The sequence below is a fragment of the Paramormyrops kingsleyae genome, chromosome 3, assembly GCF_048594095.1.
Source record: "Paramormyrops kingsleyae isolate MSU_618 chromosome 3, PKINGS_0.4, whole genome shotgun sequence".
Lineage (NCBI taxonomy): Eukaryota > Metazoa > Chordata > Actinopteri > Osteoglossiformes > Mormyridae > Paramormyrops > Paramormyrops kingsleyae.
The window spans coordinates 35,461,898-35,488,666 of record NC_132799.1 but is presented as its reverse complement, the minus strand read 5'-3'; the positions used below and the strand labels follow the sequence as shown (position 1 = coordinate 35,488,666).

Here is a 26,769-nt window from a genome sequence, read left to right as displayed (position 1 = left end):
ATATAACTGTAGAGAAAACAACAATAAAAATAAATGGATAATAGTTTGGTGGTTTAGAGGAAGGAGGACACTTAACCAGAATTTAAAATAAGATCTTTATTCTGTTTCATCCAAATGCATTTTCCTTTGTGTAAAATGCTTTGAGACTACAAGGCACCAGTGCCTGTTATAAAAGCCCTTGGACATGATAATATTTAAAATGAAAGACATAAACATCATTTGTTAACAAGACTCTGCCAAAAAAAAGAAAATCAATATGCTTACTGCTAACTGTATGATCATTTCAAAACAGGATGTCATCTCAGTGCAAGTGTTAAACAAGTATTAGGTGTTCAGTTTGCATACAAAGGGAGCTGTTTCTTTGATGAATGGAGATGTGCTGTAGGTGAGGTATTGAGAAGAGATTTTAGCCATTACGTACACAGAGAATATATGCAACAGGTCCTAGATCAGATATGCTGGAAACTCGATTGACATGCATGTTCTTTGGGGGACAAACCAGTTTGGTGATATCAAGCTAAATATATACAAGTAATATACAAGCATTCAGGATTTTCAAAATAAAACCACGAAAAGAGAACACTTTATTACTTCAATGAACAAAATGACTGGATATATATACTTATTTATCTAAAGTGCATTATGTTACAAAAATATATAAAATCAGCAGCAGCATTACACATTTACAAAATAAATATAAACATTATTAAGAGAAAAAAATAAATTATGGCAAATCTGACATTTATAAATGGTGTAGTCCAAACAAAGGAACATTTCACAATAATCAAAAGCTCCACAGAGCATTGAATAACGATTTTATTATCAAAGTCACTATTCTGGTGTGTTTAAATTATTTACAAACAATAAATATTTTCTCTATTACCTTCAGAACAATCATTATTACAGAAAACGGTAATGAGTCCTTGGATGTCCCACTCAAATGTGTCTGGGTCATCTGTAAACAGGAAACAAAAGAAAGCTAAGAATGGCTATTTGTTTACTGTACTACAAATGCCTCCTATACATTTTAATATCACTATAAAAATGAACAGAATGAAACAAAAAAACACATTAAAGGTACATGATTTATTGTAATTTGTGATTATGTAAACTTTGTCTATTCGGTTTGTGTATTTGACATTTTTGTCAGCCAATAACCAAGCAGCTGAATAATTACACTTTTATTCAGCATCAACATTAATTTAAAAACATATTTAAAACAAATAAAAACATACGGTTAGGAAACCTTACAATGAAAAATTGTAGCCTCCTTTTCAAAAGTTTATAAACAGAAGTACTGTATATACATATATGTGTATACACATTTATTTGAAGGTAAGGTTATGTCATTAATGTTATTATTATTATATAATTTTTCCTTTTAGTCCACCTCTGTATCTAATGTGGGAGGTAAGAGGCCATCAGGATTAGCTAATATCTTGGACAGCATGATTTTGCATGTCCAGGCTGAATGAACTCAGCCCCTCCCCAAGAACAGCCCGGCACTGAGCCTGTGTTCCTGGGCCAGCATGGAGGCCTGTTTTACATCAGGCTGAGCCGGGAGTGGCACCGGCTGGAAGGGGGCCCTCATGCAAGAGAGCCTGGGAGAGCTGGCCCCTCACTCTGATGCCTTCTCAGCTCCTCACAGGGGTGGGGGGAGGGTGTCTGGGCCACATGCTTGCCATTATGCAAAACAGACACCCCACACTGAGAAAACACCCCCCCCCCCCCAAATCCCCGAGACGGAAGCTCAGAGCGGCGGGACGAAGACGTGCAGCCTGGCGGGGTTCGAACGACGCCACGGCGCCGAGACCGTCAGACTCCTCAGTTCTGCTGCCCCATGTGTTTAAGGGAGGAGAGCCAGTGGAACGTTCTGGATTTAACCTTCCCTTACATGAGCTGGATTTAGTTTTCATTCCTCAGCGCTGGCTATGTCGGGGGAACCTTCTCGTTAACATCTGATGCTTTATGCTGCCATAAAACATCCAGGCATCCCTCCATCCAGCCATCTATCCATCAGCAGGTACTGTATTTACCTTTGTCAGAGGCTGACAGGGTCTTAGTGAAGTTTTTTGGGCAGTTTGAAGCTCCGCCTCCAGTCCAGGGGCCAGCCACTCCCGGGCCCCAGTACAGAGCGTGTCCGCCGCCTCTTCTTTTCAGTGTCCCGTCGCTTCCCAGCTCTTCCCTTCTTTTTCTTCTTGCTGGCTCCCTTGCTGGCAGACTTATTAGTCTCCTGGGGCAGGTTGGTGCCCTCCTCCTCCTGGGGGAAGCCCATGGGGTAGTTCTTGGTGCTTCCAGAGGGTTTGGGGTGGAGGCTGCCCCCGCCGGTCCCCCCAGTGGTGCCACCCACCGTCCCTCCGGGGGTGCTCCTGCCGAGCGGCTCCCGGGTCTCCGCCGTGTGCACCTCGTCCAGCAGCTTTTGTAGCCACATGTGCCGCTTGAAGTCCTGCAGCGTTCGCCCTTTGTCATGCATCAGCTGGGCATGACTCACAGAGCGCCTCCTATGGGGTGAGGATGAGAAGGCATGAGGAAGAGGTGAGACTGAGCTAAAGGAAGAGACTGTCCCTTAAACAAAAAACAGAAGACTTTCTCTGTATGAACTACCAAGGAGTGTGAAAATGTGTTAAACAGCAGCATTGATGAATCTCAAAATCCAGCAGATTCTGGATGGTTCCTGTTTTATGCTTCACCTGAATCCTTAATTATAACCAGGACATATTAAATCTCAGTTACCCTGGCTTCAAAAACGTGCCACTACCACTGGAATACTTTCTGGGATAAATGTGAGACACAAGAACATGCTGCCACGCATGGTTACACAGGGATTAGCTTCACGCGTGTCACACATGAACCCACACACAGCCCAGATTCCCCCTTTTTATTTCCCTCCTGATTTAGTTCCCAAGCCCATCTCCCCTGGAATTTCATACACAGAGATAATCAGCCCCCTGCCAAAATTGCCGAGTGGCCCCTGTTCAATGTGGTATTACTTAAGGCAATCAAAGTCTACCGAAACTTGGCCAACCTCCATCAGCAGTCTGATATTTTATTTACCTGAAGCCCATAAAGTTCCAGGTCCTCGCACCCTAACTAAAATAAATCCGATCGGTACCACCCTCGGCTGCGAGGGAGCTGGCACCCGGTGCCGATGCACAAAAACCACTTTACAGCGCCGGTGGCTTGTTTATACGGGAAAGCTGCATGAGACATTTTGAGGCTCAGCTCCTACACGGGATTCAGTTCCGTGGAAATACATTCAAGAGAGAAAATTAATCCTGTGTTACATGAAAAAAAAATCTCCATGGTGAAAACCTAAACACCCACTTAAATCATTGACAGATATAGCTCTGTGTTTGGCTCCAAGGTTATCCTTTTAAGGCAAAACTAACATGTTTTAACCCCGGTAGTTGGTGCCTGTTTATTGGGCCGATTGTATTCCATTCAAGTTGGGAAGTCTGTAAGAGTTTCCGTATTTTTACAGACTGTAAAGTCTGACTCATGTTCACACATGTTTATCGACGCACATACTCTCTGAAATTAATCTTCATCCAGAAATATATGAATACAGCTAAACATCAAGTTTTATGTCTTAAAAGTATAAAACTATTAATAAGTCTAGGCAAAACTGAGCAAATTTTTTAAAAACTTCCAGAACACTCAGTCGTTCATTGTTTACCACTGCTGTGACGCAAGTGCTTGTCTATATTTACCCCACACCTTTCCATTTTTCTCCAAAAACACTCAGTGAGACAAAATAACAACGACAAAGTCGTCCATGTCCATGGATTTAAAAGCTACAAGCTTTGGAAACATCCTAAGTGCTAGCCTAGAAAGCTAGACACACAACAAAGCCTACAAGCATCTTGCATACTGCCAAGTTAAAGGTAAAAAATCACAGTATTCCATATAATATTTTGTAAAACACGATATGATTCAGTTTTCAATGTTTTAATATAACAATAGCAATCCACTTGGAGATGAGTTATGTTTTAAAACCATCAGTAGATGGCAGCATAAATAGACCATATCTACCTTTCTGAGTCTCTCTTCATCCAGAAGGAGTAAGACAGTAAGTGATAATTTTATACTTTTATACAGTTGGATGCTTTATCAAAATAATTCAAGTTGAGCAAATTGCTCAAGGGCACAACAGCAGGACTGTCTGCTGTTACCTTGATGGAGTCCAATGTTGTTTTTGGGTGACAAGACCTCTTATTTTACCACTTCGGTATTGGCTGACTACGGCATATGTAAATTATATAATCTCTTACACAAATGTTTTCTTGATTTAGAGAACACAGGAGTGACCATGGGGAAAGAGAGGGAAGGGAGAGGCATGGCAAAATTTTGACTAACTTATCATGTTATCTAACGCTAAGGGGTGGGATAAATGATTGGTGGTGGGAGGCTGAGGTATAGAATGAGGGTGTGAGATTGAAGTTTACCAAAACAGAATAATAGACTAAGCAGTTCTGAAGGTTAACAGCTAACTGTACGTGTATCAGTACAATGGGGTGAGAAAGGTTGGGCTAAGCAGACACAATGTCTAAAGCTAGGGTGACCATATTCTGCTTCGCAAAAAAAAAAAAAAAAGAAAACACTAATAGCAGGACTCAAAGAGAGGCGTCAAAGCAAGGTAAATGTGCACACATTAAGTATTCTGGCTGCAGAATGCACATGTCAACATGAAACAACGCTAAATCCCGGACACTTAAGCTATTTTAGGTTCTAAAAAAATGCACAAGTCCGGAAAAAGAGGACGTATGGTCAACCTACTGACACGCGTTAATGACATTTTATTTTTATATTTTCTTAAGATGAGGACCAACAGCTTCACAAACACAGCACATCTACGGCCCTGTTTACACTTGTTTTTAAATACGTCTTGGGCTATCAGATCGCAAGCAGACAGCGCTAAATATTAGTGTATATGACTACCAAGAAGCATTGTGATCTGATCACTCAAACTACTTGCCGAGATATCTTTTGTAATGTATACGTCCCCGACAAGGACGTTACTATGCCGTGCGCGGGGTAATAACGAAATCTTTACACAACTGGTCAACTGGACACCTTGGAGACGTATGATAAACACAGGTGTGTACACGGCGATGTGTCTTTGCTGTCTACTTATGATCCGATCGCTCAAGACATTTTAAAACCAAGTCTAAACAGGGCCTGTGTTACTGTGCGAACGTGAAATCCCTGCAATAATGGGTACAAGAAACAGGTTGTGCAAATGAGGACAAGGGAAGCATGATCTGGAGTTTCTCGGTGTGCGCGCGCTCGGCATTTCCGCCGCGTCGGACAGTGCCCGCGTGGACAGAAGGGACTAGTCGCAGGGAGATCTCATTGCGCCTAGTTATTGATTTGCGTATGCCGGCAGCCCTGTTTCCTTTCAGGGGGCACGTTCTCCGTGCCGTACTATTCTCACCATTAGGAGAGCAGCCTTCGCTGGGTGTAGGCCGTGAAACCCGTCGCACTTTTAGTTCTCGGCTAAAGCAGAACTAGAAATCGAACTTGAGCCTCGTGTGTAACCTGTACGTACCACTTTCTCAGCATCTGCCTACCTAGTAATTTACGAAGGAGAGCGCGCTGTCACGGCCCGCTAATGTGAAAATTATACGTTAGGTGCCCTCACACCAGAAATGTTCCGATGACTTTACCTTGTCTGCTGAAAAGTGTTAAAGGGTGCCACTTCTGTTGAAAGAGGAAACCTCCCTTTTCACCGGTTAAGGATATTAAAAATAATAATTAACGGGTAATTTATTGAGAGCTTCAAATTTAATAAAGAGAATGAGTGATTCATCATCATAAGTATAGTTAATACTATTATTATAATGCACCTCATAATATTTATGCTGTAAAACTAACGTTCCTGTGAGTATGAATGTATTTACTTTACTCTCTTCGCAGGGTCGGTTTGTCACCACGGGCGGTTACTAAAATCGCGGAATGGGTGACGCGTGTGGTGCGCGAGAGTCGCGCGGAAGCAGGTGCGGCACCCGCGTGCCTCCTGGCGCCCACGAGACTCCGTTCTCCCTGTCTGTTCCGGCGAAGCTCGCTGACGGTGTTCGTTCCGTTTACACCTCACGGCGATCCTTAGCTTTATTGTCTTTCGGAGTCAGTTTGTTGTTTCACCACTCCGCGTCTCCCCGCTCTCTATCTGCTCCGACTTAATTGCTCGGAAAAGAGTGAAGCCGAAAGGGTGAGTCTTCCGCCCGTCCAGACAGTCCGCACCCCACTGCAGTCTTTCGCCCCGAGCAGGTCATTTACACCCAGGGACTCCAAGATCACACAGGTGGTAGTGACTGGGCGCTTGGTTTCTCACTTTACAAGTACGTATAAACTATGGCATTAAGCATATCATAACGCTGTACAGATAAGATACTGTTCCTTCATAATTCTCCAAGTTCTTTATACGTGAGTAAGACTAATGACTGTAATATATTTCACTGGCGTTTTTCGTAGCTTTACCAAAAAATGTTTGGAAACTCTGAATATATTTACAATTTAGCAGACATAAGAAAAAGACGTTTGTAGTGCGTAAAAATCAGCATTACATTTAACGGCATTTTAATAGCATTTAAAAAAATTTACTTTAAAAAAATTGCATTGAGTAATATAGATAGATGACAAAAGATGCAATATCATCAGTGTAACATTGTTTTTAACTGCATTAAAACCGTCAATAAAACCGTAAATGTCAATCATTCACATGCGTGTTAAATAAAAAGTCTATTGCATTGATGAGGAGATCAAGCCATTATACAATAACTACATATGCTATTTATTCCCCCATCCTTGTGTGTTATTTTCAATTTTTTGTATGTTTAAACTCCTGCATCTTGATCCCGGCACAGCCAATGTGTTTAGAGATCAAAACCTATATTAGTATACATTTTTTAAAATAGCTAATATCATACGATCCTTGGTGCCAGAAAACTGCTGAAACGAATTGCATTTGCAAAGGCGACTGTGCTGTGAGCAAACCTGACAGGTCCCGTTACATCAATGCTAAACTGCAAATCCGAGTGGAAATATAATGCATGAAATATCATAGTTCATTATCATAGACGTTTGTGCATTAAGCTTACAGCCCTAAAGAATGTCTCTCAAGCTCAGGTAAAAACCTGCTTCAGCCAGGTGCAAAATGAAGGGAGCCTTTTACAAATAAGTTGGTTTAGTCCTCACGTCACCACCTCCCCCAGGTGAAAACTCTCAGGAACCTGCCTTTCCTGGGCGCGGCCTCTTTCAGCAGCCCTGCTGACAAGCACTCGCCATCACAACTCTAGCTGATGTCGCTTTAGCGAGAGCCCCCCCAACTGAACCTCAGGAGCAGGAACAACAGTGTAGGTAGCAGGCCATTGCACAATTGCTGATTGACTAGGGCATTTTTTGACTCAGGACTCTGTGCAAGGCCTCCTCCTGATCCAGTCGACACTTACAATAAGAACTCAGGGATCCAGCAATTTGGACCTACTTGAGACAGGGTATTGAGATTCAGTGCTGTCATAAAGCCCTGTACCTTATGATGGATCAAAGCACATTATAAACCTCTGATTTTTAATATTGACAACAACAATATTAATAATGCAACTACTTGAGTATATATTAGCAATAATAACATTTTAGACATGCTGTTACTGTTATTGTCAATAAGAGGAATATTAATCGCATCGTTGAAAAAAAAAATCTAAATTGGTTTGAAACTGTATGCAGTTTAAAACGGAAAAATGTTTCTTGTGCAAGTATATATATTTTTGAGAAAGTCGGATTTCAAGTAGATGAGCAGTAAAACATTATAAGGTAACTAAAAAGGTGCACTTACGTTCTGTTAGTGAGTGCGTCAATATGCCTCCCATAATAAGGAACAGGAGTGCAGAGGAGAAATACGGCAAAGCTCCACTGCTGAAATAGTCTTCTAGAACAAAACATGCTGAATTCAGATTCCTGTGGAAGGGAAACAGTGTTCAGGTTTGAACATGCAATAGGCAAAGTTCACAGCCTGCCCTGTCCAGTTTAATGTGGTTAAGTATATAACACATAGTCCTAATAGTCATTCAATTTTATTTGCAAATTAAACCAGTAGGGGTGTCATCTGAATTTTATTTCACAGTGTATTGTCTTGGAGTATAAACATCAAATAATTATTTTTCTGAAAAAAATGCCTCTTCTGAAAATAAGGCTGCATCAGTTACTAAAACCATTATGGAAAGTTTTCAAAGTGCACCCTCATTGCAAAATCAGAGGAAATCAGGAGGAGGTGATCAAAACTTACGTTCCCAAAACTTGCAAAAGTTTGGACACTTCTCTCTGCTGGCTTCTGAAACAAAGTTTTCCAGGCTGAAACGAAAAGCAAAATAAGGCTCAACCCTGGTGATCATGTCACAGTTTGATGAAACAGATGATTAAATGTGAAGTTATTGTAGAGGGGGGAAACAAAAAAAACTTTTGATCATGTTCTCTTCCAGTCAGCATTATCTCCACATGCCTTGAGCAGTTTGCTTACTTTTTGAAATAAAACTTCCTGGTATAAAAGAAGGAAAATGAGGATAAAAAGAAGAAAGAGTGCTGTAGTTTCAGCCGTGCTGGCGACTCCTCTGGCTGTTGAGGCTAAAGTGGAGCTGGGATCCGTGACAGAGGCAGCTGGGCAGGGGTACCGGCAGCAGCTGCAGCTGGCTTGGTACTGATGGGCAGAAGTGCAGCATGCTGTCTGTGCACGGTGCACATCTGGAACTCTTATGAGAAAGAGCCTGCAGCCAGCCCTGCTTGGGAGTTGACCTGCTAAGCCGGCATTGGCAGGAAGGGGGCGCCCAAGTGACGCCCAGTCCCTGAGGTGGGTTTTGACTCAGCTCAGACTCAGTTCACCAAGGTTTTATGGGTATCGTGTTGGGGGAATTAAGACAAGGGTATATCTCACTGAGAAAAAAAGTCATTTTTGCTCCTCTGAATGGTCACCCCCCACCCTGTACACAACTGAAATTTAAAGTATGAAATGTGAACAATGCAAGATTTTGTAGAACTGAATTATGAAAAAAATCATTATAATGTTATTACTTATATGTTTAGTGTACTCTTTCAGAATCAGAATCATATAGATTGTACATTTGTAACTCATTTATAAAGCTGAACATGAACTGTGACAATTCAGGTTAAGCAGCTTTCCAAACAAACCTGTTGTGGGAATTGAACCTGTACCAATTATAATATAAAGAGGACATGTTCTTTCTTTTTTAAAATTAATTCTAAGGAACAGAAGTTCCTTAGAAGTTCAAAGGAATATGGGCATTGTTGTATTATAACTGAAAAATACCATCACCTTCTAAGTAAACTACAAAGCACAGTGTCCTCTTAACTACGTATTTGTGATAAAATAATCATGAAAGATCACTATTCATAATGGTGCTGTTTTTCCATCAACTTTTATTGTAGTGGCTATAATGCATATACATCAGTATATGTGTCTAGATAATATGATAAAAATGTGGACTGTCTGGCAGGGAGCTTGGAGGTAACAAAAACGTGGACCGGCTGCGGGTCCCTGAGGACCGGATTGGGAAACACTGGATTTATATTCACCATGACCAGCAAGATAAGGAATCCATGTACATTATACATGAGTTTTCTTTTGACACTTTAGTGTCCTTGTGTGGTATTTATATTGTTCCCATTCTTCCATTTGGGGGGGGGGGGGCTCTGTCTCTGCCAACTTCTTCTTCTATTACATTGAAATGTTTTCATTGGTGACATTATTAGGCTGAACTTGCTTTACATTCCTCAGACACATTTCAAACTGCGGCCAGACGGAGACTATGACTTTAAAACTCTCCTGAGTCACAGAAAAGTTGTGTTGCTGCCTTGCTGAGAATCTACCCAGGAACGCTGTGGTGTCTTATCTGACCCCTCGAAACAACCGTGGACCTGAATACCAGTAAAAAACAAGCTATCAGTGATCTTAAGGGTCAAACATCAAAAAAGTTCACAATAGTAACAACAGAAAAATATGAATCTTGGAGGAAGGAAATCCAGCCCTTACACTTCTCTGCTGTGCAAGTTCATGCTATTACTGCTGTAATTAAAAGCATTATTCAGAGCTTTTGAGTAGAGGGTTGCACAGGAATGGGGAAAGAGGTAATACTGTGGAAATTGCTCGCATATGCATATTCTTATATGTGCTATATTAATTATAAATGCCTTTGTTCTGTTAAATGATTTGTTCTCAGCCCCCCACCACCTCGTGGCAGTGTCAAGTGAGTAATTTAATAATTAAGATATTTAAAGGCAAATATGGACGTGTTTAATTTTACACTGTACTGTTGCTGTGTTGGTGCATGGTTCCCATGCATGTAGGGATGGTTTAGATGTTTGCAGGGATGAATGGGGATGGGGATAGATATCATCCCTGTGCAGCTCTCCGCTTCAGAGGGCTGCTCGTTGCCTTTTGTACTAGTGGAACACTAAACACAGAAAACAAACGCTTTATGGGTAATTTAACTCATAGCCCTTTCCACTGGCACTTGTTCATAGGAAACATTCCTTTCGCATCCCAAATCATGCCCAGGGAGACACCTAACAGCTCAAATGAGGTTTTGGCCTATGAAGGCCACATCTCGCTCAGCAGAATCTCCTCCAAAACTCCAAGTGCAAAGCGAACAATCTCCGGGATGAGCTGTCACGGGGCCAGTGCTGGCCACACTCATCCAGGTCGCAGCCGGCGTGCTGGTGTTACGGCTCGCGTTCTTTAGCTGAGCTGAGGGGAGAGCACGTTCCCCGCAGCGGCTGTCTGACTGTACTATTTTCTTTTGGGGCGCAGCCTCTCTGTGCCCACACTGGCCTCCGAGGTCAGCTCAGGGAGGAGGTCCGCGTCGGCCCCCACTGTGACGGTAGATGATGTCAAGGAGGAGTCCGATAAGGTGCCACGGAAACACCAGGAGCCAGGATTTGAGTGTTGTTTCACCCAGACTGCCCTAATTACTAATCTGACCCTTATTTCATTAGCTTCCTCTCGGCTGGAGAGAATCATAAGAAATAGCTCGTCAGATCCTTCCTGGAGTTCAACCCCTTGATCACCTTTTAAGTTCTGGAAACAAGGCAGCATTTCAAAATGTCACTAAAACCCTATATTAAAATATGACTAATTTGCTCATGGAGGAGAGCCGTTGGACTCAATACTAAATCAGCTACGACTCGTGTCTAGACCTCTGAGGGGAAATCCTGCCTCCCGGTTCTCGGTGATTTTTCAGCACCAATGGTTTGTGTGATGTGTGTGTTTCTGCTCTGGGATGGACCGGCATCCTGTTCACAGTGTTCCCTAGCTTGTGCTCTGTGCTTCCTCTGTGAGGCTCCAGGGTCACCGTGACACTGTACTTGATAAGCAATTATGACAGATGAATATACTAAATTAAATTCCAACTGACCTGTCAAGCCAATGGTGAGATCTTTGTATTTGTCTAAATTCCTGCGCAGTTCATTCATGCAGGGTGGACTGATGACTTAATTGTGTAATAAGGAAATAACTCCAGCACAAACACATTGCAATACAGCAATGGTGTGATCCTTTAAAATTAGTATATTTCTACTGTTGAACAAAATATCTTATCAAAAGCTGCAAAGGGTGCGGTTTGAGGAGCCATCCATCCTGGGAGGGCGAGTCACACAGGGTCTCATAGCTGGTCATAGTTTTCTCAGGGTAGTTGTATCAGTGTGTGTTCAGAAGTTTTTGAATGGCGTACAAATGCCTTCTGAAATAACTTATCTGTATTTCCCTTATACAATGTTCACATACCTGTAACTATTAAGTCGAAAGAAAGACATTTACAGCCCGATTTATTTAGATTGTTTGGCATCCCTGCTCACCTGAACACTGTCTGAAGGGTGAACTCAGTGACTTGTTTAAGATAATACAATTCCTTAAACATTTCAGTTAGGGTTGGACTGAGAATAATTAATGAAACTTGCCTTGAAAGAATAGCCTTGGGTGGCAGATTCATGCTGGTGGGCAACAAATTAGTTTCCTAAGTGCTTTGTGGTTTACCCGTGGTTGGGTGAGCAGCGTTCCCAGGACGACAAGAACTCCTCATAGCTCTTACGGTTCAGCCTATAGCCTAGCCATAGAGAAGACCCTCACCTACCCGGCTGGCCATCAGTGGCGGCCTCCAGCCACTCGTATCCTGCCTCGGGTTCGGTAGGAAAATAAAGCTCATTCGATTCCCCTCTGCAAGGTCCACTTTACCTGCATATAAACAGGTAAAAAAAAAAAAAAAACTTTCCTGGCAGCCAACAGCAAAGCAGGGAACTGGGCCAGGAAAGCTGTTTTTGATTCCTAGAAAATTGCTGCGTTTTGGCAGAATGCAGCATGCATCAAAAAAAAAAAACCCTGCTTTTAATCTTATGGAGTTTTCTTCGCCCCTTTCGAAAACAGGCTCTCTGACAAAGGCACGTACTGTTGTGTTCCTCATGCCTTCTCCCCGTCTCCCCTACCCTTGCTCACTGAAACATAGCGAGGGAACTAGTTAGACAGAAGACATCGATCTGGAGTGTTGGTGGCAGCCAGATCCCGGGCTTTGTTTGACGCGGCCCCCAGGGCTGTTTCTGCATTTGCACGCACACTGACGTTATGAATATAATTATGATGTTTCTTTCCTGAGAATCTGATTGTCAGCTCAAGTAAGCAACCCACTTCCAGTTAAATATAATGTTCTTTAGGCCTTGCCTTTACATTCTGGCTCAAAAAAAATCTGGTGAAACAGGAGGACTTTGTCTACTGTTCCTGAGAGGCTGTGGGCATGATTCTGACCCGGTGAAGCGAAACAGATAAGAGATAGAAAGACTAATGGAAGGAAGACCGCAGGCGATGTCTTGAGACAGAGTTTTAAATGGAATCTCTCACATTCTGACTTGACAATCCCATCTCGCCTCTCTTAAAGTCGCCCGTTACATTCTGATCTAAACAATCCTTATCTGGTCGTTGTCAAGAGGACAACCGCTGGCAAATCCCCACCGTGTCTAGTTGTTCCAAACCCCCCCCCCCACCCATGCTAAATAGGAAGTGAGAACAGAAACACACGGCTAACAATGCATTCTTATGGTATTGGCCAGCTGTTTTCTGTTCCTAAGATTCGATTGAACCATATCACGGCACTGTTCTGGAAAACAACACAAGGGGCCTTTTGTATTTTGCTGCAAATGTGTTGCGGGACCCTCCTCAGAGCCTCTTGACTGGATCAGCGCCAGCCAGTCTGCTCATACTATTTAACATCCTTGTGAATGATGACAATGCGAGAGCAGCACGATCTTAAACACAATACGGTCAATGGTGTCTTTTACATCGGTGTATCCAACTGAAGCAAGCTGGTGTTTTATAAGAATTTGAATTGCATGACACCTGCTAATTAGCTATACTGCAGTGAGGATCCATTAAAATTTGACCTCTTATGGAAGGGTTTATTAAAACATAACAATGGAATGTTGGTGAAGGAAATTAAGTTTATTTATATATAAATTTCCCAATGGTTTACATATATACACAGAATTTATGTTGCACCAGATTTTCTGAAAACTTGTACCAGAATTGTGAAATTTATTTCCAAATCATAATTTGTAATGTTAATAATCAATTGGCTAAATGTTACATAATTCATTGCAGGTACAAAGTCACTGTGGACATAGAAGGAGACGGACATTAAAGTAGGGAGCTGCGAAGTGAGGAGAGCGCTGGACTTCTTGGCAAACCTGGTCCCTTCCTGGTTTCCCTCAGCCAGAAACCACAGCTTAATCTGCAGCCTGCCTCTTTGCATGGCATACATGTAGCCCAAGGCTGGCTCTTGATCAACCCGATGTGAGACAGACCGGAAGAGGTGTGGCGAAGTGTGAGAAGAGGAGAGAGTGACATCTGTCTCTCCGGACACCTCCAAAGGCATCTGACCATCTCAGTAGAGAAGCTTTTACTGGTTGTGCTAGGCTGCTACCCACATCCAGAGAAAACTTGGAACTTGTCTAACTCAAATGTCCTTTGGGGACCAGGTTTTTTTTTGTTGCTCTTTCTGTTGCTGGTATTCAGACACATTAGCTGTCATGTTTGTTTAGTTTGTTGGCTTTGGAATTAGCTTGCTCGAGGTCTACCTCCCCCAAGGGCGCTGGTGTCTGTATACTTTCATACCAGGCCCCATTTATCTAGGGGAATTGGTTACACATTGTTTTATTGAGTGTTCCCTATTAAATTTTAAGTCAACAAAACAATACCATGCTTTGTGAGATAAATTGACCACACGAGGACCGTTCTGCCAGCCCCGAGGTCTTGCATTCAATTTGACAGCCACATGAATAATGCGAACGTGTGCATTTATCGCAACTCGGGGAATAAATTTGTAAGAATGTCCAAATAGCACAGAAAAAAGCATGAAATATGACCTATTTTATTAATTATCTTCTCTACAAAAGGCCAACATTTATTTTTTAGTGCTAGGGACTACTATGCCACTTTACTGAAAGGAAAACAGACATAACATATGCACATATTTAGTAGCATCTAACTGTAAAAATATAGATCACATTAAACTTGTATTAAGTATGACAGTATAAATGTGAACTGTGAACAAATAAAAATGAAAAGACTTACTGATTCAGGAAAAGCTGAAATTCGTATCAGTCTTATTTCCTCTTCATCATTTGCAATCCAGTGGGAGCTGGTATCTAGATAGATTTTGGAAAGGTCTAGATACAGGGATCAATCTTCTTTTCGTTGTTTTCTTCAGAGTACACCTAATTGTAACAGCTTTTCTATCAGAACTCGCAACCTTAGATGCACAACCTCAACTGAGGCCCTCTGTGCTCAATCGTAAGGCACATTGGATTTTCAACATATATACAAGGTTAACGTCTCCTGACATCATTTGCGAGTCATCATCTCCGCCTTGTGGTAACAGAAGACATGCTGCATGTGTAATTGGATGCATGCATAAGCTTACTCACGGCAAGCTTTGAACCGGAACGAGCACAATGAACACGATCTCTCACACACGGCTGACACATTTTAACTATTTGGCTTTTTCTGTCTTTTATTTGGAAATAAACTGAACTGAAAATTATTGTTTATAAGGTTATATTTTACTACCAGACCCTGAGTGGGAAAGGAAAGGGAATTTATTTGAGCTCCTTAATTCCTTTATGAGATGAACTGCAATTAGGATATTGATAGATTAAAAACTGGGGAATAAAACTTTCTAGAAGTTATGTAAACTAAGTTATGTGACAAAACCAACATGCTACTTTTCATCTGAACCATGTACTTAGGAAGAACTTTGAGGCACATTATTAAATAATTAATCCCAGTATTATAATACTAATATTATATATTATGTGTGTGTGCGTGTGTGAGTATATGAATTTTAAAAACTCTTTACAGTTGTTCACACCTGAAATGTCTTTAATTGAGCAATAACCACCCCCCCCAACCCAAGTCTTTTTGAGTGGGTTACAGTGTGGGAGCGATCCAAGCCACGGTGTAGCGGTTTGTTCCACACACCCCTGTTGTTTATGTAGTGTCCCTCCTAATCTTGGTCTCCAGTGAACTTCTGAGTTTCCACTCCTGCTGTCTGGCCGAGGGTTTTCCGGTCTTCGGCTGAGGGCCGTGGTTTTGGATGGCCGCTCAGTCACTCGCCATCCGAACTTGCTGAGCATTTCGGTGAAAACTCAAAGTGGCAAGCCGGTCTCCACCACCAGACGGTGGCCCACAAGCTCACTCGCTTACCACACATCGCTCAGACTTTCCCCACCAGTAAACTCTGCTCTTCTACAAATAACTTAAAAATGACCTCGGCTCATTAAAGGGACTTGTAAAGGGTTAACTGATACTCATTTAATGACAGAATGTTTTCAGGGGACTTCATTTCAGATAAAAACACCTCAGGCCTAGGAAATTTAAAATACCAACTGAAAAACTAAATAATTCACCAATTCACTCTACTCCAGAGGGGCAGTGAAATGCAGATGTTCTCTTTCTTTTCTCCTCTCTTGGTGTCTCTTAACAGATCATGGTGACCATCCTGAGCACCATCATCGTGATAGCTGCTGCCACCTGGTTTCCCATCGGGAGCCAGTGGCTTGTTGCATCACATTACATCACTAATCCGTGCACCTCAGATCCGAGCCAATTATATCCTAACACCTAGATCTATTTATTCCTCTGACCTTTGCTTTTCACTAACCTACATATCTACATATGAAAAATGTCCCTCGCACCATGCGAGATGTTCTGTGGAGAAGAAGCCAGCCTGTGTAATGCTGATTAGGACTCTTCTGCAGTAGGCTGATCGGATGCTTCTAAAAAGATCAGATACTCTGAAAGTACAATGCCAATCATATTTCTGGGTCTGGTGGTGTCAGTCATTGTTTTAGATCCATCGAGGCAGAACAGCACATTGAAAGATGGCTTGCAACAGATGAACCTGAGATGTCTTTAGAGGCCTTTAGAGGTCTTTGGATTCAGCTCTATTATTTTAGTGGAAGCATTGCCTCCACCAAGGCATCTTATATACAAAAGCTGAGTGAGGAATTTCTGGTTTCATCCTTGATTCATCAGAGACCAACTGTGTAATGAGGAATATTTCACTCACCCCCCAGGTCAGTGCATTTGCCCATACTGTACTACAGCAACCCACACAGTTCCGTCACCTTGAGGGGTCCCTCTAGTCTTGGGTAGTCATTGTGGCCTTGCTCCACCTCTTCACCGGGTTTGGCAAGGTGTATGGGAGACTGAACTCACTGACTGCACTTCCACCCCTTTGGGAGGGGTCCAGCATCACACATTGGGATAACACAGGATAGGGGCCATGTTGAATATGGCTATTTGAAAGACAACAAGGCAGACTTGTGGGACCATCAGGAGCTTCTACTTGGAAAATACTAGACTTCCTAGAATCCTGTCTTAGGTTATGAGTGTTCAAGCAGGGAAGGATTGCTCCTGATTTATCTTTCCAGTTCCTTTAATCAGAATAAAATTACTCGCATTCATTCATTCTTCATTTTCCATTCCCTCTTGTTCTAAATGAAGATAATTGGGACTCTCATTTTAAGTACTGGAATTAAATTTCACCTCTCAGTCACTTTCTATTTGTACGAAAAGCACAATAAAAGCAACCAACAACATTCATTTACTAACCATACAAAAAAAGGCCTGCAGACATAACAGTATATGCATTTCCCTAGAATATGTGGTTCATTAGTAAAATAACCATTTATTCATTCAACATTTAGAAATGGTTGATGAAATATCTAACAATCAGCTAAAGCACATTATAAAGTCACAAAATATTTTTACTAATTTTAATTTGTCTCATATTATGTTAACGTTTGGAATACATTAGCCTCTGGGAGTTTATTATAAATTGTTACTATTCACTTCATTCCAAGTTTTACAAATTATCAACAAAGTTTTTTTTAATCTTGCTTCTTATAAACTATAATTAGATTCACCTGAATATAATGAAATATACTCTCGACTGTTACTCATGGCTTACTCTCATTTCAATAAAAAAATTGTCTCTGGACATCATTACTCAAAACATGCCGTATTTATGCGCATGTGGGTAACTCATACTACAAAACTTGAAAAACAAAGCCCAGTTAATTATTTTATTTAGTAAATTAAAGACAGTTACAAAGGCACTGACGGTTCTGGTTTACTTAAAATGAGTGTGTTTGTTGCACATTAGCTCAGTGGCTTGAGCGTGTTGTTACACTGCCAGAATTGAGGGTTTTGTGTGGATTTTGAACATTTCCCCTGTGTTTTGTGTGCACTTCCTCCCACACTCCAGAAACATGGTGAATTGCATCACTGGTACACAATCTAGGGCAGGGGTCTCAAACTCCAGTCCTGGAGGGCTGGAGCCCTGTGTAGCTTAGTTCTTTCCCTGTTCCACCACAAATGATCCAGCTCAAGAGCTGTGTGGTAATTAGCACAAGGAGTTGAATCAGGTATGTTAAATGAGGGTAAACCAAAAACTGTGTAGGGCTCCGGCCCCCCAGGACTGCAGTTTGAGACCCCTGATCTACGGTATCCTCAACTTTGTTCCCTGTGTTTCCTGGTATGATGCATTTGATAAGTTTATAAACAAAAATCCTTAGGTACAGGAACAAAAGACATACTCCAATAAATAAGCAACAGTGAGTTTCCTAATTAGTTTGAGTCACGTTAACAGGAAGATGTATAGTGTGTGCATTATATCTCTCCTAGGTCTCTGAGACCGGGTCACCGAGGTGGAGAAGAATCCTGAAGAGCATCGCTCTCGTCAAAAGGCTCCCAGGTAGAACCTATTCTCCCCAAAACCTGGAGAGCTCACACACACACACAGACACGTCGGGCACCAATGTCGATATATGGTGTCGTCTGTGGTCCCTGCTATTAACAGCCACTGGTAGGGTCTGATTTCCTTTGTGTTGTACAGTCAGATGTGAAACATGAGAACAATCCAGACTATTTCATCTGCGAGCAGACAGATGCCAGAGCATGGCTTCAATCTCCATGCTGGCTGTCCATGATGGTCCATGTAGAGTAGGACCAGCCTCTTTGTTGTACAGTTTACTTTTCTGCCGGCTTCCATTCCAGAAATGGAAATGAGCAATAGGGTCCAATCAACACTGGGTCTGCACCCACTTTATACCTCAAAACAAGACTGGTTCATTGGCAGCCTCCTCCCTCTGGTTTCAACTGAAAAACTTCACTGGTGCTGTCCTCCGCAGGCTGGCCCCCGCTCAGCTGTCCCTAAACACAGCCGGGCAGAAAAATGAAGAGGTATGAATTACACAAGGCCACTTTAACATCATATCAAAGGACACCTTTCCAAATGGAAACCACAGTAAACTAACCACAAGAATTATGAAAGAGCCAAGCTGACAAAAGCATGTGTTTCTGAACATGTTTTACTGCCAGTGTTGAAAACCTGCTATTTCTGTGCTTTGCCAGAAACAGAGGATGGCGGGGGGCGGGGGGTGGGGGGGGGGTTAACGTATACGTTAGGTGGGTTTAATTTAAAATGTACGACATTTTGGAATTGGGGCCGTGCGTCATCTAAAGTTACCGAGTGACATAAATGATTTTGTTGTTTTTCTAGAAATTAAGATAAGAACATTCTTTGATATGGGCGCCATCTGTCCTCGAGGGTTTCTCTTGTGGTCTGCTGTATTAAGTGGCTATCCTACAGCCTAGACTAACTATACTGGAAAATGTCACAATAATATAGCACATGTGTACCAGAGGATTCCACAGAGAGAACGATGCTGCCACAGACTGGTGCCAAGCTTAAACCAGAGGGCTTATCTAGAGACAAAGAGGCTACTAACCAGCAATGTGGTAACGGTCTCATTCTGTAACAGTTTCACTGCATTTTTTCTCTCACCCTATCTTTCCACTCAAACAAACATAATGCTGCACACATTCAGCTTCACTTATGCTTCCAGCCTATTGAGCCTCTAACAGCGTGTTTCCTCTGTTTTTCACAGGTATCTGGAAACACGCTGTACGTCTTTAACATTCGTGCCGTCCGTCGTTCGCTCAAAATATTCACTCGAGGCCTTTGTTTACGTCAAGAGTCGTGTTTCGGGGCTCCAGGAAAGAACCGGCGCACGTATGCTCTTCGGAAACTAGAGGTAAGGATTTGCCATCGTCTGCTAGTCATCTGTAGCAGCCGTTGACAGCCATGGAAATAAAACACAGGCCCCTGGTGAGAAACTCATTCACCTGCAGTCTTATGAAGACTTAACGTGCGGCTGGGTCCCACCAGCAGGCCAAGTACCAGAAAGTAGAACTGGCGACAACAAAAAGGAAAAGCACTTCCCTCACCGTGTCACAAAAGTGAACCGTCCTTCATGGTTTTACAAACGTGAAATTTTCCAAGGGCTACTGTGTTCTGTAGCAACTCATGCCATGAAAGACAGTTCTTTCCTACTACGACATCCACTCATTCTGTACACCTACAATAGCCCGTGATGCCCTTCAAACTGATGTTCAGAGAGTTTCTCCCCTTCAGCCTTGAGCGCTTGCACTTTATATTAGTGATGGCAAGGTCCAGAGTGAAGCCGTCAAGTCATACAATAATGTATTGTTAGCCTGGGCCGGGAATGCATAGTTATTATCATTATGATTATACAGAATGTTGTCACAGAAATGGTACCGTTTCTTTTGTAAACCTCCAATGAAAACACAGAGGACGGCACAGAGAGGTGCTAATGTCCTGAAGCAGCTAGTGCTTCTCCTCTTACTAAATCAGGTAATGTTGACATATCACTGTTCCTCAAAAGTCAGTGTTTGGTAACAGGTATACTGTGAATATGAGGGCAAGGCTGTAGATCTGAAAATTGTTTTTTCCGTCTGTTTGAGATATTAGGCCATTGTTATTGGAAGAATCGAATGACTGGCAGGGAATTTACCTCTTGCCCAGTGTTAGCTGGAGAAGGCGGACCTCTGTGACTCTTTGGCATTCCTGAAGCACTCAGCGCCTCTGATTATGATGCCTAGTCTGAGGTCATGGATGTGCTCCAGGTCTGGATCCCCGGGGAGCGGAGGGGGGCACAGTCTCGTTCCCTGACCACAAGCAGCCCAGAGTCTGGTCCCTTCACTTGTTCACCTCAGCTCTGTTGGCAGGGTGCTTGCCAGCTGGGCCTGGGTATAAACCCCAAACAGACACCACCCGGGCCCGTTCGCCCAAACCCCAGCGATTCACCACAAACTACATCTCCACAGCCAGTAAACACAGAGCATAACTCACAGTCTGAGTTTACTTTATTTCGCTGCTGCTCCAAAGACCCTGGTAAAGATAGCTCGGTTGTAAACCCTGTTGACGAAGGTGGGATTCCGCAGGCCGGCTAAATCCGTCGCAGGCTTTTCTGTTTTCAAGGGAGCGGTGACGTCGTGTTCTGTCTGTGGAGTAGCTTTCACCAGCCGCAGTGTCAGACTGCAGCAGCCCCTCTCTGATGCAGATTGGCATTATGGGTAAGTGCTTGTGTGGGTGAGAATGTCAGGGCGCGTGGAGGAGGCCCACGGCTTGCCCAGGGAAAATCTTGTCTGATTGAGTAATTACAGGGATATTCGCAGCCTCTGTTTCTCATCTGATACTTTTCTCAGAACGTCTTCCTTGGAGTTTACAAACACTGCACGGCGATTGGCTTCATTACTGCACAACCCGAAGATGCGATAATGGTCTATGGGTGGAATTTCGTTGCTTCAGTTCAGTTCAATTGCGCTCCCCTATTTTGAATAGTTCAGCATGTCCTTCGCAATGTTAAAATAAAGCTTCAAGTTAAATTAATGTTCAAACAAACAAGTTTTAGCCACCCCCCCGCCCCGACTGTCATAGTTTCTTTTATGTTCTTGACAATCAGTCTATTTAAAGCAGCTTTGGTGTCTTAGGTTTGTGTTGTCAGCCTGTGGTGGCGGTCAGAACCTTGAGAAGTTGCTTGTTATGATATGAAATTGGAGAAACTGTGTCTGACGCCGATGCAAAACGATTCAGATCTGGCCTGCTGTTCCTATTATTAGCTGTACAAGTCAGAGAAGCTTATGGCGATGGAAATAGTCACTAAAGGCGAACTTTCCTACAGAACCTCCAGAGACAGCATCCCACACCTCATACCCGAATCATCCAAACAATTTGAGCAGACAGACTGACTGCTCGCAGGGATGAACTCCTGATCAACGAGTGTAGGACTGTTAAAGGACAAATCCAACTGAAAATAGTACGGAGAGACAAAACAAAAATATGGCATATTCTAGAAGGGAAAGAAAAAAATCACGGAGGGAAAACCTGCCCGTTCTCTTTGATTACAGCCCTGGGAAAGGGGGTGTAACACTAAATCCACTGGATGACCGGCAACAAAGACGAATGATCTCTCCCCTCAGAGACAACTTTGGGAAGGCCTACTGAGCTGTCAGTGTGCCATTTGTCATCAGTCGAACCTCACGGGAAGCCCATCTGTAGCCGACTGAAGCTGCCCCGCTCTCTTTTCCAGATCGTGAGGGGTGGGTATCGTCTGAATGTCTGAAAAACTGTCGACAAGGTTTTCCACAGAGACACCATAGTAACCATCGTTTTCTCCCACCCACCAAGACTAGCTGCTATTTACAGTCGATCCCGGGCCTTGTGTTTTTATTGTGACCAATAGGATGCGTCAAGGCTGTGGCTAAGACTGGTGGTAATGGCTTCAGTGTGTGGACCGGATCGTCTTCCAGGCTATCTTACTCATGAAATCACTAGTGTCGTGTTTACACCCCACAGGTTTCCCAGACAGAGCTGGTCAAAGCATCACTTTGGAAGTGGTGAAAGGATGGTCAATATGCCTGAACATATGACCCAGAATTTGTTCACAAGATTATGTGTGAGACTTTTAAACTGTAACGCACCAGAACATTAATCGACATCAGTTTGCTCAAAATCCATACATATTTATTGAAAATACTTAAATGTTTTTTTAATTGTGCTGTTTTCTATGTTAATGGTTCAATAGAGAAGAGACGTAATGTCAAAACAGCGGCTTTCTTTAGGAAGAACATCGTCTCGGCTCAAACTCTGCATCAGTTCTAATTTCTAACCAATACATCAAAATTCATACAGACAGTAACTGTCACAATGGTACAGATGTATGTCAATGTTATGGCAAAGTCAGAAATATGATAGGATATATCTTAATACTGGCCATATAGAATGCCAAGCCCAGAATCTTACTGATGAATTTTGTACCCTGGGAAGAAGAAAAATGTGGTGCCTCATATACATTTTAAAATATATCCAGGTGTTCACAGACATTTTTGAACAGTCCAGTTATGTGGCCCAAGGTCTAATATTTTGATCGATTGCCTCCACACAGGAATATTCTGGGTTGCGGTCCACCCTGTTTTTGCCAGAAGAGAGGACTTTCGTTAATGGACTAACATAATTCTCATCTTTATACTTGAACATCTGAAGTGGTTCTATGCCACAGGAATTTGGATACAGTCTTATTCAAACTCAAAAAATACCTTCCAAAACACATTTGGTTTACCTTCGATACATTTATATTTACACACGTTCACCTGATCCCATCAACCTTGGACTGTCCCTTGAAGCTCAAGTGACCACTCTGAATCTTATTTTGGGCATTAATCTGGTGCAACTTCATAATAAATATCAATGATAAACACAAATTAATTTCACATTGCTTTTGTCCAAATAACTCAGAAACCCTGAGCACAGGTTGTTTAAATTTAAGAATCTTTTGATGTTGTTGTATTACACAACAAAATTATGTATGCATAATTTTTGAGCCTTAAAATCTTTAAGTGCAAAAAAATGATTTTAAAAAGTAATAATAGTACATTTTAGAAATCAGAAAACAAACTGACACTTTGAAATGCTGCTCATCTGTTTCTTATAGGATGTAACTAACCAGCAGTCTTTTTTTAGATAACAAGAAGGATTTAAGTCCCTTATTTTTATCTCACTTCAACAATAAAATTTAGGAGGCATGCTTTATAAACTAAAATCTATGTGTAATAAAAAAAATACTGTGTTCTTTTACAAGATTATTTTATGTCAGAGATAAATTAGCCTAATTGCACTCATTTTACTTTTCTCTAAGTCAGTGATCTCGACCTGTAAATGCTTTTATTGCAAGAACTCATTTTACAAGATAACTGCAGCTTCTGGAACTACCACTACTGAAAACAAACATCTAAAGGCCAACTGGCAGCAAAAGCTAAATAAAAATAAATTTTAAAATTATTTATTAACATAATCCGCTATCAATAACCCATTTGGCAGAAAATTTTATACTTTCTGCATAAAATTAAACATTGTTTTCTTTGAATGTGCTGCCAGAATGACACAAGACCAGTGCAGAAAGGCTGTGGGTTTTTGTTTGTCGCCGTCCATGAATATGGAAAATAGAGAATATCTCACAGGGAACAGAATAAACCAGTGTGGATTACTCATCCTTTGCATGGGTGGCACAGTACCTCAATAACATGCCCCTGGGTTTAGGGTCACGAATCCCATTTCCACTTCGTGTTGTAGTTTTCAGCTTTATTTCTGCAGTCTAAGGACATGTAGTTTGGTGAATTGGTATATTGAACTTTCTCGTAGTGCCTGTGCCTTGGACTGGACTGGAATCTGGTCCAGGGTGTTCCCTTCCCTATGTCCTCTGCTTGCTAGGAAAGGGTAAGTAAGCTGCTGGAGGATGAATGGATGGATGTTCACACTTTACTGTCTGGTTTGACTTATGTCCGAATCACTTTAAAGTAGAGTCTGCCTTTTATGTGTTTTGAAAAAATGTATACATGGATATAATTTGGTTTAACTTTAGTCAATGCACTACTGAAATGGCAAGTTATAACATAGTTAAATAAGAGGAAATACTGTACGGAGGAGGATTTCTTTGACTACCCAGAATGCCCATGTAACTGTCATATCTGTTCTATGAACTGCTTTTTCCCACAGAAGCATCATCACCATCAAAAACCATGGTCTCTTTTTCACAAGTAGCTGTTTGCAAAACCAGCAAGCGAGCATGTAATCTTGTGTAAACTGTTGTTTTCATATGTTTAAAGTTAGGAGTAATTGTTATTTCTGGACTTGTCAACATAAGAAATATTCCACTGGAAAACTTGTTAACTTGCAATGTTACTTAATTATCCCCCTCTTGTTGTTTTCCCATGTTTTAATTAAAGAGCTTTCTAGAACAAATCTATTTTTGAAAAAATAAATTTAATGTTAATCAGTTTTGTATGATTTAGAACTATTGTGACAACAAATTCATGCATGCAGCATGTTTTTATGTCAGACGTTTCATATTATGGGTTCAAAGAGTTCAAGAGAAATCTCCCTTAGAATGTAGGGATTATCTGATTGGCCTGGAAAATTCTGGAATATGTCATTTTGACTTTTAATTGGAAGGTTACTAAAGACATTTACCTCAAATAGATTGGTGCCTTTCTTGTTTTGAATGTAACCTTAATATGTCAAAAGTGCATTACAGAAAGAATGACTGCAAGACATCAACCTGCCTGCAAGACGTCAACCTGCCTGCAAGACGTCAACCTGCCTGCAAGACGTCAACCTGTGCCATTTGGGATTCCGTTTTATTTAAAAATTCAAGGTTGGATTTCATCATCATCATTTTCCCACTGCTTTTCCAGGTGAGGGTCATGGTGGCAGCATGTTGAGCAGGTCAGATGGGGGATTCTTCATGGACACAGACTTGTTCTGGGGATTTCCTAGATGTTCTCCAGCCAGCTGGGAGATGCAGTTGTTTCAGCATGTCCTGGGCCTTTTCCAGCTCCCTTAGGAGATGTCCAAGTAGCATCCATGTAAGATTCCCAAACCATCCAAACCAACTGGCTCCTCCTAATCTGAAGACGCAGTGGCTCTATTTCAATGTCCTCACTCTACAGCTTATATGAGAAACCTCATTTCAGTCACTTGTACTTGCAATCTTGTTATTGATAATTTGGTGATCAGTGATCATTGTTGACACACCACAGCACAACAACAAAATGTGTCCTCTGCATTTAACCCATATGTGACGTCATGACATAGCAGGGGGCAGCTAGTTCAGCACCTGGGGAGCAGTGCCTTACTCAGGGTGCCTCACTGGTCAGGTATTCGAACCTATAATCTTTCCATCACAGCTGCACTTCCCTAACCATTAGGCCACCACTGCCCATTACCCAAAGTTCAGGACCGATGGTGAGGAATGGGATTGACTGGCAAACTGTAGGTCGCTTTTTACAACACCTGTATCAGCATGGACCCCCTCAGTGCAGCCACCAAACCAACCTGCCTTTCAATCTCACATTCCCTCTCACCTTCACTTGTGAACAAGATTCAGAGGTACTTAAAGTCTTTCACTAAGGGCGGAGTCTTCTGAGACCCCTCACCTCACCTCCCAAGGGAATACCAGAGCCTTGTGTTTGGAGGTGCTGATTCTCATCCCTGCCACTTCAGTCCTGTGAGGCTCAAACAATATGCGACACTTGTTGTTAGCATCCTGGTTAGAACAAACAGACTACAGGTTGTTGTCAACTTTTAAACTACAGGAATAGGAAACAAAACAGAAATTGCGCGCCTATACTTGCGTACCAGTTATATGCATATGATCATTTTTGCCTATAAAATAAAGGGCCGATTTATGATCTAATCTACTTACGACCGCTGTTCTTCGGTACCCATATTTCTTTCGAGTATCTTAACGATTTTAACGCTATATTTTGAAGATTCTGAATGTCAAAAAACTGGAGAGCAAAGAAATTAAACTAATCAAGACTAAAATCAGAATTAGCATCAAATTTAAGATAACATATAAGGAATCTGACACAGGGTTCTTACACCTTTTCCAACTTCAAATTCCAGCACTTTTCAAGCACTTTCAAGGTGCATTTTTATGCTTTTCCAGCACCTAACAACCGCGGTAAATTACGTTTATATATGCTGTATGTACTTTTTCACATTTAAATCCATTGTGCTATTAAAAAAAAACACAATATGACATTTCAACTTAAATTGTTGAATACTTTCGCGTGAATTACACGATCAATAACAAATTGGCAAGGAAGTGCCCTTTAGACTGTTATCGTGCATTCCATTTGCCCTAGGAACTCGGATTCCGAGTCGGATTCCGAGTTTCGAAGCCGGAAGTGATGACATGCGCGCTCCCATTTCTCGGAGATCCGAGAAATATCTCGATCGGATAACGCAGAGGATCCCGAGTTCAGAATCGAAGATGGCTGCGCCCTTTATCAAC

At 42.0% G+C, this 26,769-nt stretch overlaps 1 protein-coding gene and 2 long non-coding RNA genes across 6 annotated transcripts; 2 read left to right on the top strand and 1 right to left on the bottom strand.

The window, feature by feature from the left end:
- Nucleotides 1-81: 81 nt before the first annotated feature.
- Nucleotides 82-14,756, bottom strand: LOC111845689 (parathyroid hormone-related protein-like). 2 transcript variants are annotated; one of them, XM_023815293.2, is made up of 5 exons: nt 8,513-8,749; nt 8,282-8,346; nt 7,832-7,953; nt 2,037-2,501; nt 82-955 (listed from the first exon to the last, which is right to left on the bottom strand). In XM_023815293.2, exons 3-4 carry the CDS (start codon nt 7,936-7,938, stop codon nt 2,060-2,062), a joined length of 549 nt encoding a protein of 182 aa, XP_023671061.1. In that variant the 5' UTR covers nt 7,939-7,953; nt 8,282-8,346; nt 8,513-8,749; the 3' UTR covers nt 82-955; nt 2,037-2,059. The 2 variants fall into 2 exon arrangements, with proteins under 2 accessions (XP_023671061.1, XP_023671062.1); XM_023815294.2 differs by lacking the exon at nt 8,513-8,749 and adding an exon at nt 14,621-14,756 and having other exon boundaries at nt 82-2,501.
- On the top strand, nt 5,217-14,640 carry LOC111845690 (uncharacterized). 2 transcript variants are annotated; one of them, XR_002838695.2, is made up of 3 exons: nt 5,217-5,761; nt 5,917-6,208; nt 13,649-14,640. It is a non-coding gene; the product is annotated as an uncharacterized lncRNA (long non-coding RNA). The 2 variants fall into 2 exon arrangements; XR_002838694.2 differs by having other exon boundaries at nt 5,221-5,540.
- A 6,168-nt stretch (nt 14,757-20,924) lies between the features above and the next one.
- Nucleotides 20,925-26,337, top strand: LOC140588278 (uncharacterized). Of its 2 annotated transcripts, XR_011989630.1 has the most exons (4): nt 20,925-20,989; nt 21,896-22,015; nt 24,114-24,188; nt 24,996-26,337. It is a non-coding gene; the product is annotated as an uncharacterized lncRNA (long non-coding RNA). The 2 variants fall into 2 exon arrangements; XR_011989629.1 differs by having other exon boundaries at nt 24,114-26,337.
- The last annotated feature ends 432 nt before the right edge of the window (nt 26,338-26,769 follow it).